Below are 15,438 nucleotides of genomic sequence, written 5' to 3'. Positions count from 1 at the left end.
GAGTTTGTGCCGTAAGGGCTAGAATGTGCCATTTGGGAAGTAACGATTCCTAATGGTTAGAGCTGGATGGTCTGTGAGCCAGATAGAGACAATCTGCTACAGATAGCAGAAAAGTAATATTTTCCAGACTGGTGCAGGAGAAATTGGCCAAAGGGGAGCACCCTCCCTCAGATTCTAGCCAGAGTGGGGTTTAATGTTTGAGAGGGACAGATAATCACACCTTGAGAAATGACTGCTGGGTGGAATTTGTGTGTATCTTTACCAGACTCCTCGTAGCCTTTAGTGGGAAAAAGATGGGGGGAGCGCAAGACACACCACTGTTTGCCTCCCACCCATGAAATGTGATATATTCTGTTTTTAAATCATACAGAGACAACGTGAAACAAAAACAGAGAGGGGCAATAATAATAACAATGTTGAGCTTAACTAAATAAGAATCTCAATGTATTCCCTACAAAGTATGTGGGTTGGAGTGTTCTTGTGCCTTATTACACCAGTACATAATGAAAACACACTCTTAAAGTTGAGTTAGCTTTTGTTCGATTTCCCCCTTTTCTTACAGCATGAACGACCAGTATGTGGTGCTCTGTGCTTTTGTGTGTGGGTAGATCTCTGCCTTTGCTTACTTTCAGAGAGAGATGGGGGCGGGCGCTGGGATACACGTCTGCAGCTGTGGCTGGCACGTTAGGGGTTAACGCCTCCTTACTTTGAGGCCAGGAGTTAGCTCTGCTGCGTGGCCACTGGTGGCGGAGGGTGGCTTCTCTTTGCCTGTCTGGCTCTGCCTGCCTCTTGGAAGAGACTGTCATATATTTTTTGTCTCCTCCCTCTCCCCCCATGTAGCTACGGTTGGTACAGCCCAAGCCGGCTCTGGAGCTGGAATCCTGTGGGACTGCAGCTCTCAGAGAGGAGGCTGCGAAACACCGGCAAGAGCAGCAGCGGCAGCAGGCACCTCTGTCTGCTTCGCCCTCGGTTGCCTTCTTGTGGGCACTCTGCCGCCCCCAAGGGTACCTGGGAGGCTGTTTGGTCCACGCTCAGGGGGCAGAAGGTGATGGGATGCTCCTTGCCTAGCCTGCCAGCATCTTGGTTTCCAGGTGGAGGAAAGGCAGAGGCTTAGTGAGGCCCTTAAGACTGCCAGATCTGTAAGTGTTTGGAAATGTCTTTTCCTTTCTCCCCTCTGGGGCTGGGTGGTTTTGAGTTGCAGCTGCTCGTATTAATCAGGAGTTCTGAGATGCTTGAAGGATAAAGCGAAGCCTGCCTGTTCTATTTAATGGGCTGGAGTTGCACTGCTGTGTTGTTAAGGGGCATGCGATTTAAAAGCCTTTGACGTGAGATGGGCATGTGGCACTCAGCGTAAAAGAGAGGGGTGATTTGCTCAAGCTGCCGCAGAAGGCAAATCCCTGAAAGTTGGAGCAGGAGCATTGGCAAGGTATTCCTGTATTGATTGAGGATTGAGGTTTCTTTTTTTCCGGGGAGTGGGAGGTGTTTTGTGTCTCTGTGTGTAAACCTCTGGCAATTCTCTGAAGCTGGGCTAGCTGACAGCTCATCACTGAAGGGGACCTCCACCGGCTATCCTGGTACAGATGCTGAAATGGCTGTCTTGGGGAGTGGGGGAAGTAGGTAATGATGACAGCTTCTTTTGCAGTTGTTTTTATCCCTATCATGTTCTCAGATGCATTGCAAGAGTTTTGATTCCTTGTGATGAGAAGTTGTTGCAATGATACCCACAAAAATTGCAGGACTTCTATTCCTTTCACTCCGTTTTAGTATTTTGGTGGTGCAAGGCTTCTCGTGAGAAAGGGAGTTTAAAAACAAACAAACCCACACATACTTTAATTAATTGAATGTGTATTGATCTGATAGCCTTTAGTCACAACCACCTGCATGTACTATGTACAAGAAAATTAAAAATGGGGGGCGGATAACTATGATGCTTATTAGTACTCTTTAAAGCATATTTCTGTGATCTTCTAGTACTTGTGAAAATACAGCTGTTTGGAAGAGGCTCCACTATTTCATTGAAATGCATTCTGTAAAAACTTCCCAATTTTTCACCCCAAGGAACTAGTCACATGGCAGTTTATCTGTGCTACCGTGTCTCATGTTGCCGGAACAGGCATTTCAGCGATCAACAGAGGACTACTAAGAGAGAGAGAGAGAGTCTAGCTTTCTAGTTTCTCAGGGCAAGCCTTTAAGCCACTATTAAACTAACCATAATTGCATCCCCAGTGTTTGTGGGAAACCCCCAAGGGGTAAATTGCATAAAAGAAAAATGAATATCTGGTCCTTGGAGTCGGATTGATGGAGCACCTAGTGACCTCTCGCCAACGAGATGTCACAATAAAGTATCTCCATTACATACATGTGAATGAAGCCGTCGCTATATATTACGGCATCGGCATATGTCTGAATTAGCCACATTTCTGCTGCTCTGTGTGTGGTGGGCTCAGGATTTCCAAAAGAGTGGCATAACAAGTGTCACAATATGGGCATGTGACCGACTCAGCATCCGCAGCTATAGTCTTGGTGGAGGAGCTTCAGCATTTGGCCAGAGCTTGACTTCAGTGGAGACCATTGCAGATTCAGAACCAAGCATGATGATGTGACTAAGTGTGGGAAGCCATGTCCTGTCTTTACTTCTCCTAGGTGTCTGAGTGTAGGAGGAACAGGCTACACTGCTGACCCCACTAAACTTTTGCTGCAACATCACAAGGGGATTTTTGCCATGGAGGGTTTGGGCCTGGAAGTGATGCTCCCCCTTTGGTTCTGGCAGGCTGCCCAACAAAAGCTGGGGCTCCAGACTGCTGCACATCCTAAAGCTGCTAGTGGCAGTGGAAGAAAGGTTGAGGAAATCTGTGTTGCCATCCGTGGTGTTGCCCAGCCAGCAATTGGAGCTACAGGAGCAGCTGTTCTTGGCTGCCCCCCTCATGAGCTGAAGACACATGCTGGCTTTGATGGGGCTGCCAAGCCTTAGCCCTGCAATTGGCCTGGCGGTTCCCCAGCTCTTGCTGTTTTTTTCCTAATGAATTGATTGTTTGCACTGTGCACAGGGAGCCCATTAGGGAGACATGTGAGGGTCATTAGCAAGGCACAGTGGAGCTTGACTATTCAGGCAGTGCCTGGATTGGGAGTGGGAGAGGGGCAATGGGCGGGGGGAGGGAAGCCAAGCAAACACTTCTTCCTTCCACAGAAGCCACTGTGATGGAGCGGGTAGTCAGCCTCTGGGGCATCAGGCAGGCAAAAACACTCTGAATCAGGTTTGACAGTTGATGGCAATGCTCTCCTCCTTGTCCTAGAACAGGGCTTGATGCTTCTGCTTTGTGGTGTGTACCTTGGTGACCCGCTGAGGGCCAGATGCAAAGCAGGCATTGCAAGCTTTCGTCGTGTGGGGGGTGGTGGGGGAGACCTTCGTGTAGTTGTGGCGTTCTCGCGTGTCTCCAGTGAGCTCAGGATATGAATGAACTCGAAGGGACTGGTTTCTCTTGTGTCACCCTTTCGTCGGGTAGTTGTGACACTTGTGAAACTTGCTCAGCATCTACTAAGATAAGTGGCCCCCTCCCCCACAAACTGGAATGTGTTGTGCAGAGGTTTCTGGGAATAGGCTGCTAAGGACAGCAGGGCCAATTTTTCCTTTTCTGTGGCAAGTTTCGTTCTGAAGGAATGAGTACTGAAAATCGGAGTGCACAAAATGCATATTGCCAGCTACTGCAGTGCAGCTGCTTTTGGGGCGGAATCAGCATCTGTTTTAAGTGCCCCCACGACAAGAATTCTGGTTATTGTAGATGTAACAGCTAAGAACACTAGATGGGGAAAAGCTAATAATCGTATCATTTCAGAAATGACGTTTCCAGGTATATAATTATGAAATGCTTTCTTAGACTCTGGTGGGTAGGAACACACGTGTCTCATTGCCGGATGATGCTCTGGAGATCCTGCCTGTTCTTTTGAACACTCTTAAGGCAGCAACAGCAGGATCGTATGCAGCTCCTCTGGCTCTTTTTGGCCTGTTACTTTTATCTGCTGTTACCCCTTTCCCACTCTGCTACGTGAAGATGGATGCAGGATCTGGAGGAGGAATGGACTGGGAAATGCGGTAGCTCCTTGTGTTCCTGTTGCCGTGGGATGTTTAGACCCAGGCAGGATCTCTAGATTGTGATCAGGCAACCTTTTGGGAAGGGCCATAGCTAGATAGCAGGGTACATACTCTGCATTGCAGAACATCCCAAATTCAATCCCTGGTATTTCCAGGTGGAGCTGAACAACATCGTCCCCTCTGAAAGTCTGGAGAGTCACTGTTAATCATTGTAGAGTAGGCAACACCGAGCTCAACAAACCAGTGGTCTGACTCTGTATAAAGCAGCTTCTGTGGCAATTTGACCTGGAGATTTTCTCTAAAGTAATAATTCTCCATCTTGTATTTATTCTTGAGCGATTTACAGGGGCAACAGTGAGTGACAGATTGCTCACCAGTCAAGCACCTCCAGTGCCATCAGACATCTTCCACCCATCCTCACTTGTTGGCCTTTCACCCTTCGCCTAAAGTAATTTCAACTTTTTCATGGACAGTAACAAACTTACTTGAACACTCTGCTGATATTAAATACAATTTAGAAGAAGATATTCTGTCTCTTGTCAAGAAAAGGAAATCAGTACTTGCAGGCCAGCTGTGTTGGGTTGAAAAGTGACTCTAGATAGACAATAGCTGGTTTGGATGGGAAGACAAATGGAATTCCTTGCGTAGTGGGTGATGTCAGTAATTATAGACAGGACTTGTACGATTCAACCGAGGGAATGCCAGATCCTGTGATTTAGTGTGGGCTGTGCAAGTGAGCCATGAATTTTCATGAATGTGTGTACTTATGATATCCTCTTCAAAGAATGGAATGTGATGTATCGCATGACAGACAGAGTGGAAAAGAAGTAAGGGCATGAGGCATTACAGTGATAAAAAATGTTTGCAGGGACTGTGGATTGATTGATTAATTTGGACACTTTTATCCTGTTCATCCAAAAGTTCAGGGTGGCATACATGGGGTCCCCCCCCACCTCATTATCCACACAACAACCCTGTGACTTCAATCTGGCTGAGAGAGAATGACTAGCCCCAGGTCACTCGGAACTTCATGATGGTTGAAATGGGATCTGAGCCTGGGTCTCCCCAGTCCTAATTCAGCAATGTCACTTGGAGCAGTATGGCTTGGAAAATGGTACCTAGAAATGGATCCTTTTGGCTCCTGAGCCAAATCCTTTTGTGTGGCTATGAAAACCTGAAACTTTTAAATAGAAAAGGTTCTGACAAAGCCGTGTAGTGTTTACTTGTGACATAGTTGACCACACAAGTTATGTAGATTTCCTGCCTATTGATAGCATGCAAGAGTGTCAGTTTATGTAATTGCCAGTAGCTGTTGGTGATAGTCCAGTTCCGCTAGAGGTGTCATGTTCCTTTGTACCTTTGAACCTCCTTTGCTCCCTGCCCCAGTCTATTGCTTATTATTCTCTACTTAGTAGGTGAAACGTCTTGCTTAGAGCTGCCTTGCAAATCGACCCAATGAAAATGTAACCATGGCTAGGTGATCAAAGCTGTGCTGCAGGTTTGCATCTCCTTCCTTGCCCATCATCACCTTCCTTACTTTAGCTCTCAAAAATCAACTTCCCTCACCTGGTTAGATTTGACTCTGGCACAGAAGCATTAACATCTGCAGCAGCACAAACAGAGATGGAAGCTTGTTTGCAAACCATGGCTAGTGCCAGTCAAGATGTCTACATGAGCCACGGAAAGGAAATAATTCACATGAGTTAGAAGATTGCTAGTTTGGCACCTACATTGGGTTATTATGGGGGGAAATGAGCTCTTGTGTGTTGACTATGTCCACATGGTGACTTCTATAATGTGTGGAGGGTGCAGACATGTGTGAAAAATTGGTGACATGGACTTGGAGACCTTATAGTTTAAAGGCACCACAGAGACACGCAGAGGAGCAAATAAAACCCATATTTTCTGTAGTGTGTGAAGCATCCTTGGGAGACATTAAAAACAGATCTATGAGCAACCTTGTCACAAGTTAGAACTAAACAACAAGATATGTAATGGACCAATTTAGTGTATTCTACAACACATACTGAGCACACAGCAGTTGAGACTCTGATCTGCTTTTAAAATGTCTCAAGTAACTACATTCTTTCTCTCCCTTTCCCTTGAGGAGTCTATTTTGTTTACCTTGCTTTATTTTTAGGAATTTTGAGGTCAAGACATGTCGATTCTAGCAGAAGGGAACAAAGTAATTGCCTATGACTCTGTATTATTTCACAACTTGCTTTGCCCCTTAGTCTGCAGAGGTAGGAAGTTGGGTCACCCCTGGATTCCTGTGTGGCTTCAGAGAGGCCACTCCATGGTAGATCTTGGCCAACAGTCAGCATAAGTGCTGTGGTTGGGTTGTTTGTATTGATTTCCCTATCTGTTCCCCTTGTGCTCTGCATGGGGAGTTAGGAGTGGTTGTGTTCTTGCGGCGGCGGCAGGGAGGAAAGGTCTGGTCTGCAAGCATTTGCTCTCATTAGAACGTTAAGGCCTGAGAGCTGAAAGCCAGTCACCCCTATAAAATGGACTTTGAGCAGTTTCTCCTGTGAGGCTCAGCGTAGGGTCTGGCTGATCGGTCCATGGTGTTTGCCTTCAGCCTCTGCAGGCGCAAACAAGAGAGAATGTGTCTCTGCCAGGTTCCTTTTAACAGAACAAAGGATGTGTTATTCCCCTTAATAGTCTCTCTGGAAGCCAACTTAAGGTACTCGTCTCCAGACTGGAAGCTGATTATTATTTCTACATCAGACAAGTGGTAGGGCAAGCCTTACCAACTAGTTTAAACTTTTAGAAGGGATGGGATACCTGTTTTTGTTTTTAGTGCTTCTCAACCTCAAAGTGGACGCTAAGAGTCTTGAAGCTGGTGAGAAATGGGATCCTTTTAACTGGGTGTGATGGTGAGGAGCCTTCTCTTTTTACAACAGGGATGGGGACTGTGTGGTCCTCCATGGATTCCAGCTCTCATCAGCCATAGCCAGCATGCCCATTGGTGAGGGGTGCTGAGAGCTGTAGTCCAACAGCATCCTCAGGGCTGCAGTTTCTGCATCCTTGTTCTTCAAGAAAAGCTATAGCATCTGTTCATTTTTAGCTAGCATAGGCAGTTCCTGGCCCTGCCAGAAATTCCTTGTTAAGTATGGCAGTAAGTATTTTCATCTCTGGGCTGGAGTCCTCCATCTGCACCGTGGTTTGTGGTTGTCACAAATGCTTTGTGGTTGTCACAAATGCTAGGAAGAATGGCACTGAAAAAGCCCAATAAAAGGTGATGCCAGTTGATAAGGGATTCTTTCCCATTTGAAAGGAGATCTGGTCCTCAGCTCAGTGGCATTTCCAGTATTTTGAGGTGACTGGATCACTTTGAGAACCGACATTTGAGACATGGTGGGGTCCAGCTGAATAGCATATGCTGGTTGCCTATCCAGAGTCCGACTTTAAATCCCTGCTGGGCCAGGAACATACAGTCGCTGCCCTTGAGGAAGTCTCGCCTTCAATCCTGCATCTGTTCAATGGGAGTAGGAGTGGCTTATTTTGCATGGCTGTTGTGAGCTTGAATAAAGCAACAATTGTGCATATTATGTAATCTGCCAAAATTAATATGTGACTGCATATTCAGGAAATGAATGGCCAGGCCTGGAAGGAGATGTCTGGGAACTCTTCTCATAATGCCAATTCCAGACCCAACCCTTGTCCCTGGTAGCAGAGCAGCTGAAAATGGCAAACAGAGGCGGGTGGATCATAAGATAGTTCTTGGGCATTTGCAAGGTCAGGGGCCCTGTGACACAGACTGACAGCTGGTAATTTGAGTGTGGGCTTCGAGTGACCCTTGGGGGTGGATGGTGAACCAATGGATCAAATAGTGCTTGTGCCATTTCCTTTTATTTTAAATGGTGGGCTCTTCTTGGAACTGGTAAACACAGCTCAGGAACTGATGAACCTGGGCTATGTTAACAGAGACCAGAAAACAGCATAAAATTGGGCATATCTCACAGAGGATTTCCTGCTTTTTGTCAATAGCTGCCATTCATTGGACATGGTAAGGGAGCGGCAATCAGAGTTGCTCCGTTTCTGTTATTTTCTTTTGTTGCATCTGGTGACTAATCCAGGGAAGGTCACACCATGATAAACACACCTGTCTTTAAGGTGCCACAAGACTAGTTCTGTTTCTAATGTCAATTTTCAGTAGCATCTTCGCTCTGTTGATGCCCTGGGCCAGTCTGAGTTCTAGCAGCTTCATACTTCTCAGTGTGCACAGATGTGAAAAAGGCTTTTGGGAAGGATTGCCAGAAAGTGAACTTGGCAGTTAAATTTTCCTTTGAAGGATGGTGAGGTTCAGCAGAGGTAGTATGTGCTTGCCATTTCTGTGTGTACCAATTGCTCTACCATCTTAGCGTGAATACATTCCTGAGCCACTTCCTGAAGCAAAAGGATGGAAAGAGTAGAATTAGTACATTATATTGGCTTATATATGACGTGGGTGGCACTGTGGTTTAAACCACTGAGCCTCTTGGACTTGCCGATTGGAAGGTTGCCGCTTCAAATGCCTGCGACGGGGTGAGCTCCCGTTGTTCTGTCCCAGCTCCTGCCTAGCAGTTCAAAAGCACGCCAGTGCAAGTAGATAAATAGGTACCGCTGCGGCGGGAAGGTAAACAGCATTTCCGTGCACTCTGGCTTCCATCACGGTGTTCCATTGCGCCAGAAATGGTTTAGTCATGCTGGCCACATGACCTGGAAAGCTGTCTGTGGACAAATGCCGGCTCCCTTGGCCTGAAAGCGAGATGAGCGCCACAACCCCAGAGTCACCTTTGACTGGACTTAACCACCCAGGGGTCCTTTACCTTTTATAGTGTCATCATCTTATCACCCCTTTTCCCTGGCCTTGACACCTGAGATGTATATTTTCAGGACCCACTCTATTTGTGTGTGTGGTTGCATTTTTTATTGTAAGTTTTTAAAACTTCTGATGTAATTTTAATCAATGCAGCCCACCCCTGCGACCTTAGTGTGAAGGCAGGGTAATAAAGTTGTTTGTTTGTTAATTACAGTACCAGCAGCCACAACCTGCTTCCTTCAAATGGATGATGTAGAGTGAGAAGGGAGTGATGGTAAAGCCAAGTGTTTTAGCAGTTTCTCAAACGAAATGATGGTGGTGGTGTGTCTGCTAATCTGCAGAAACCTTTTGCAGATGTTTCTTGGAAAGCAGGACTGTCCCATGGCAGTTCTCAGTTCTGATCCAGGCAGAATTACCAGCCGCTGCCGACTGGGACTGATGGAAATCATAGTCCAGAACATCTAGAGGGCACCGGGTTGGAGAGAACTGATAGAGGCTGTGTTTGATTAAATTTCTCCTCTTCCCTTGAATTGTTCTGATCAGGGCCGTGGCTTTCTCTCATCTCCCTGACTGCTGTCTCATATTTTCCACAGAGATCCACGGAGGGCCACGGTCCCGCCAGTTGCAGCCTGCGCGCTCCCTCCCGGGGCCTCCCCACTGCCTGAAGCATTTTCCTGTTGACCTGCGCACCTCCATGGATGGCAAGTACAAAGAGATAGCCGAGGTAATGTTACTTCTTCATTGCTGTTGCTTTCCTCTTTTATAACCTTGGAACCAGGCCTGTGAGGACACCACCTCAGAGTTATACCTACTGGCCCCGAGTTCCTCTTTTCCTTTGATTGCTTTTTTATGAAACAAGCTTGTAACCCTGAACTCTGACAAATGCATGTGATTCCTCTTGCATTTGCAAAGATGGGGGGGGGGGGGGGAGATAATCCACGCTGCCTTTCACTGTTGGAGGTAATGAGTGGGTTGCTTTCAACTCCTGCAAATGGAAGCTGAGAGGGAGGTGATCTTTGCCAGTTCCTCTTGTAATCTCCTGTGCCCCTGGGAATTGTGCTTGGTGGTGGTGGGTGTATGGGAGGTGGAGGGGCTGTGGGAATAAATCACCCTCCCCTTCTGTTTGTGGAAGCTTCTGCTGGTTTGACACCTTGGCTGAAGTACAGTTTTGCTTTCCTAGGATCACCTCTGTATCCAACCTGATGTTTGGGAGTTATTTCTCACTGAGTGTGCTTGTAGTGAGGTTTTGTTGGGGTGCTTCCCAGAGGGCCAGGTTGCCACATTGTGCCAGTTAGTGCCACCCTGCAGTTGAGGCATAAAGTGTTGTTACGTGGTCTCCACTGCCATAATGATTCCACCGTCTCCCAATTTTAATTGTGGCGTAAAGGAAAGGTGGACCTAGCACTGCTTGCAGCCCACACTGGCTGTTTTCGTCCACTGGTTGGGGATGCCAGATTCTAAGGCAGGCAAATCTTGTGCAGTCCTGGGACTCTGCTACTTCCAAGTCCAGACGTGGCATGCTCACAGCAAATGTGCATTAGCCTAAACCCAGCCTCAAAGCCTGGCAAAGTCTGTCCCATGTGCACTTAATGGTTTCTGGAGTAGCTGGAATCTCTGTGAGGGATGAACTGTCCTGCTAATCACAGCATTACAAGAGAAAGGAGGAGCAAGAAAAATGAGAAGCTCTTGTTATCTTTCCCTTATTGCGTGATCCAGTTCCAGGCTTCCTGTTTCAGGCAATCAGAGCAATTTTTTCAACCTCAGTAATAGGTGAGCAATCTCTTGCTGGAGTGTGAACTGAGCCATTGTCAGGGAGAGCGATTACAGGAGTACTTTGGCCAGACTTTTTGTCTGGATGGGCTCTTGGGTGCATTCTCTCCCAGTTGGAAAGACTGAAAAGGTCCATAATTTCAACTGGGGAATTTGCGGGTCACCGGCAAGTGGTCATTGCCTCGCCAGTAATTCTGATGCTGATACCCTTTAACCTATGCAACAGATGTTTCCATTGTAATTGCTGGCACAGAAATTTGGCTTTTTGCCTTTAGCTATCTAAAGAGTGAACTTACCACAGGCAAGCTTTCAAGAATCGGGTACCCAAGTGAATTAATTGAAAATGCATTTTGATCGACCTACTGGCAGGCTAAGTAATTGAATTGCTTGTCTGATTTATTGGGGGAAATCCTTGCAGAGCAAGCCTGACTCAGCACTTCCCAGCTTATGTCTCTATGTAGCGCAGCTCGCTTTCTTGCTGCTTGTGCTTCAGGGCTCTTTAGTTGCAGTATGGAAATGTCCATAGCAAGATCTTGTCCTTTGTTCGTGATTCATGGGAGCTGTCTGTCTCCTTCCTTCATACCTTGAACATGGGTGGATGGGGGGACTTTCGGGGGGGGGGGCTGAGGGTCACATTGCCCTAGTAGAAAAGCTGTGGAGCCATATACCTGAACCAGGTGGGGCCAGATCCACACAAAAATCATAAACCCTTGATGCACACACAATTTCTCTTTCTCTCTCATAACACCATGCATATCATGGAAGCAGAGGCATATTTTTAATTATTACTAGCTCCCTTCAAGTTATACCTTCCATTTCCTTAATAGACTTAAAAAAATATACATTGAACTTCCTATACAGTGGTACCTCAGGTTACAGACACTTCAGGTTACAGACTCTGCTAACCCAGAAATAGTACCTCGGGTTAAGAACTTTACTTCAGGATGAGAACAAAAATCGTGCGGCGGCAGCAGGAGGCCCCATTAGCTAAAGTGGTACCTCAGGTTAAGAACAGTTTCAGGTTAAGAACGGACCTCCAGAACGAATTAAGTTCTTAGTACCACTGTATTTGTACTGCCTATCTAAAAGGCTCAGTAATTCTAGTGTGATAATGTAAATATGTTCAATTCACAGCTGAATTGAAAGTCCTTCCCCAAAATTGAGATCCAGCAATTGCAAAATGTGTGGACTACTTTTTGCATTTCTGCAAAGAATACAAGTTTGCTGTGACCTGCAGAGGAAGGAGCCACGGTTACACATCCTCTTTCCATTTCTGCTGAGCAGCTGATGGTCGGCAGGGCACCCAGAGGGCTGTATGAAATCTGGCCAGACCATGGGTATCTCACCCCAGGTCTAGGACATTAAAATGTGCATTCATTTTCAAGGCAGGAAATGTCATTTCAATCTACCTTTGCCACACTGAAGATGTTAGGTCTGCCTTCACTCTTTCTGGTCCCAGACTGATAGAAGTGTCATAGAGCCTGTTGGTAGAGCTCACGTCACGTGCTGATTTTAATGGGTCCATGGTACAGACTTATTAAAATCACAATACCTGAAGTACATAAATGTCGTATGCACACTGTAGAAAAGCATTGTGGCGTGATGTAGATTAACCCCACCTCACAGGCTTGAATATACACTTTGGATGTTATGGCTTTAGTGGATTCACAGTACAGGTCTGTAAAGTGTATATCTTACAACTTAAATGTGCGGCATGGTCCTAAGCAGAGAGACACTGGATGTGAGCACTGGTGGTGGTATGGAAGTGTTTGAATCTGCCTGCTCTAGCTTCCACCTGACCTTTGTAGGAAGAAATTAGGGCCTGCTTGATGGCTCAGCAGCTGTCGTTTCCTGATGTTGACACATCCATGTGTCAGAAACATGCTGGAGAAGGCAGCAGGGGAGACGGGGACCTTGAGATATATTAATCATTAATGCACCTTTTGATGACCTGGGCAATGGGAAACCAGCAGCAGTGAAGTTCATCTAACAGTCATCACTCAGGCAATTGTAAGTCACTGCGTTGGTGACCCCATTGTGAATTCCTGCCCTGAAAAAGCAGGCATTGTGGCATGGATCCCACCCACAATACTTTGATGGATGCTGGCAGAGTATTCCCATCTCAGCAAACAGACTCCAGGGAGTCCCTCTTAGTCCCTCTCCATGCTGGTGTCCGCATTGCTTGTCAGAGGTTTGTTATGTGGGAGGCTTAACTGCTCCTCCCTGCCCCGGTCGACTGCACTGTTGTGCTGCTGTGCCCACAGGAGCTGTTCTGCCGTTCATTGGCTGAGAGTGATATGCGCAGTGCCCCCTATGAATTCCCAGAAGACAGCCCCATTGAACAGCTGGAGGAGAGGCGCCAGCGGCTGGAGCGGCAAATCAGCCAGGATGTGAAGTAAGTTGCTGTGATACTTCTTGGTCTTCGTCTGGCTCCTTGGTTTGGTATTTCCAAGAGTAGGAAGGTGCATTTCAGAGAAGTTCATGAACAAAGACAACTGGATGAATATGAGCAGTTGAGAACTGAGAAAGGTGGCAAGAAGCCAAATGGGGAACCCTTAGTTGCAACCTAGAATAGATTGCTGTAACTCGGGGAACAGGTTTGATGGAGAAGACATAGGTGGTCCAAAGAGGTGCACATCGGACGTTGGCTAGGATGCCTGCCATTGACATGGCTGTGTGTGTGTGCATATACATAACTGTATGTGTGTGTGTGTTTGTACCTGGCAGTTTTACACAACGCTCGTCCTGCTTATGGTCTGTCTTGGGTGCCCAGAGGCTTTTCACTGGTGGGATTGCTTTGTGGTTATCTACGTTACCAGCAGGCAAATAAAGGCCTCTGGATTTCTTTCAGCTCTATCTGCCCAGACATGGCTAGATTCGTTTAGAAACCAGGACTGGAGAGAGGACAAATATGGCCCGGTACAGATGTTGTGACCTAACCATGCCTAGGCTATTGGAAGTGTGCTGTAGGAGCATTTGCTCCCTCTTCTCCATACACACACTGCTTCCCTTCTCCGCTTCCTGGGTTGTGGTAACCATGCTTTGGCATAATGTCTGGATTGATCAAATTATGGTTACCACTGGCCATAGTTTGCCTCCGCACCAGAACCAGAAACTCACATTGAGCTATACTTTCTGGTTCAGGTGGGGGTGGTTTGCCTGATCTTCATGGCAAACTGGTTGCCATGGATGAGGAGGGACTTGCTATTCAAATCAGCAGCACTTTCCTGATGGCCAAACCATGGTTTGGTTTTGATGTCTGTCCTAGGCCTTTTGAATCCATTCTCTTCTGTCTCCCATAGCTGGTGAATATTGCTGTACAGTATCTGCCATTTCTGGTGTTGGTTTCTGTATTAATGCTAGTGTTTTCTTTTTTTCTTCTCCTTCTCTTCTCCTTTTCTTCCTCCACATTTCCTCACCTCTCTCTTTGTTTGTGTGTGTGTCTCTCTCTTCCCCTCTCTCTCTTTCTGTCTCTCTGTTTGTTCCTGTCTTGGCCTTGGCCTCCACTTCCCATTTATCCTCAGACTAGAACCTGACATTTTACTCAGAGCCAAACAGGACTTCCTGAAAATTGACAGTGCTGCTGACTTACAGTGAGTGCCTGGCATTAATTCTCTCTGCCCTTGACTCAGGGGTGGGAGCGGGAGCATCCTGCAGGCTGCATCCTCGTCCTCTCCCCACCTTGGCAGGCACAAAGGAAGTGACACTCTTGCAAGAGTTCTATCCACCTGCATGTGGCACATTCCCACTCTCAGTCGCACCGCTGGGTGTGTGGTCAATTAATTAGGTGCAGGTACAGCTAAGTCAAACTAATCCATGTGCAGGCATTTTGAGCTGCCTTGTGCAGGCTTAAAATGGGGAGGAGGCAGAGGCATGCATACACAACCCTTGCACCTTCCCTCAAAATCCCAGTGCATGCCAGCTCCTGTTCAGACCTTCCTACAATCAGTGCAAAGCTCTAAAGTGGGGGGATTCTATGTGGAACATGCTTAGAAATCCCCCATCAGACCTTGTACAACATGGGATAGTCCGAAGTGGGACCAGGAGGCACAAGGAAGTTGGGGTGGGGGTGGGGCTTGCATTTGTATCCCTCGCCTCTCCATCTTAAGTCCACATTATTTTGCCCCAAATGTCCAAGTAGGGCTCTGATCTTACCAGAGTGACTGAGAGACATGCCAGACAGCCTGGAAGCAGGCTTGGAACTGGACTTCAGAGTGGAAAGATGGTATAAATCAGGGGTGGCCAACTCCCAAGAGACTGCGATCTACTCACAGAGTTAAAAGCTGGCAGTGATCTACCCCAATTTGGGGGGTTCAGGTAAAAGTTATTGGGCTTTTTTAGGGAGGAAAGCCCTGTTGAGCTTCTTTGGGGGGAGCAAATGATCTACCAGTGGTCTACCACAGGCATCCAGTGATCTACCGGTAGACCACGATCTACCTGTTAGACTTGCCTGGTGTAAATGGATGAAGTGAATCTCCCCTCGCCTCCTGGAGGAGAATGAAAGTTTGGTGTTTTAGAATGGAGAAATCCTTGCGGAGGAAAGGCCAAAGCTAGCCACTGTTTTGGTGCATGTGTCAAGTTTGGCAATCCCTTCTGAGAAGTAGATGCTGTTCAGACTGAGAAGCTGGGAAGCCCCATGGCAACTAGGGCAGGCAGAAGCGCCTTTGGTCCTGAGCCCACCATGGCTCTTGACACAGCTGAGCGGGGGATTCCTCCCTTTCCACTGCTGGTCACTTTCCCTTGTTCCTTTGCTCTGAGCTCCATTTCCCTCCTG

The 15,438-nt window shown here is 47.0% G+C and overlaps 1 protein-coding gene across 4 annotated transcripts in view; it reads left to right on the top strand.

Moving 5' to 3' along the window:
• Positions 1–15,438, top strand: part of AMPD2 (adenosine monophosphate deaminase 2) — a 50,697-nt gene that overhangs the window by 12,631 nt on the left and 22,628 nt on the right. For 2 of the 4 annotated variants that reach the window (XM_028733865.2, XM_028733864.2), the window contains exons 2-4: positions 9,488–9,618; positions 12,929–13,059; positions 14,189–14,257. In XM_028733865.2, coding sequence (XP_028589698.2) covers positions 9,488–9,618; positions 12,929–13,059; positions 14,189–14,257 — 331 coding nt within the window. Of the gene's footprint in view, positions 1–900; positions 1,140–9,487; positions 9,619–12,928; positions 13,060–14,188; positions 14,258–15,438 lie in introns of those variants that run through there. The other 2 variants (XM_028733867.2, XM_028733866.2) reach the window with 2 other exon arrangements.

The sequence above is a fragment of the Podarcis muralis genome, chromosome 5, assembly GCF_964188315.1.
Source record: "Podarcis muralis chromosome 5, rPodMur119.hap1.1, whole genome shotgun sequence".
In the NCBI taxonomy this organism is placed as follows: domain Eukaryota; kingdom Metazoa; phylum Chordata; class Lepidosauria; order Squamata; family Lacertidae; genus Podarcis; species Podarcis muralis.
The sequence above is the reverse complement of the archived record's forward strand: the minus strand, read 5'-3'. Positions and strand labels throughout refer to the sequence as shown.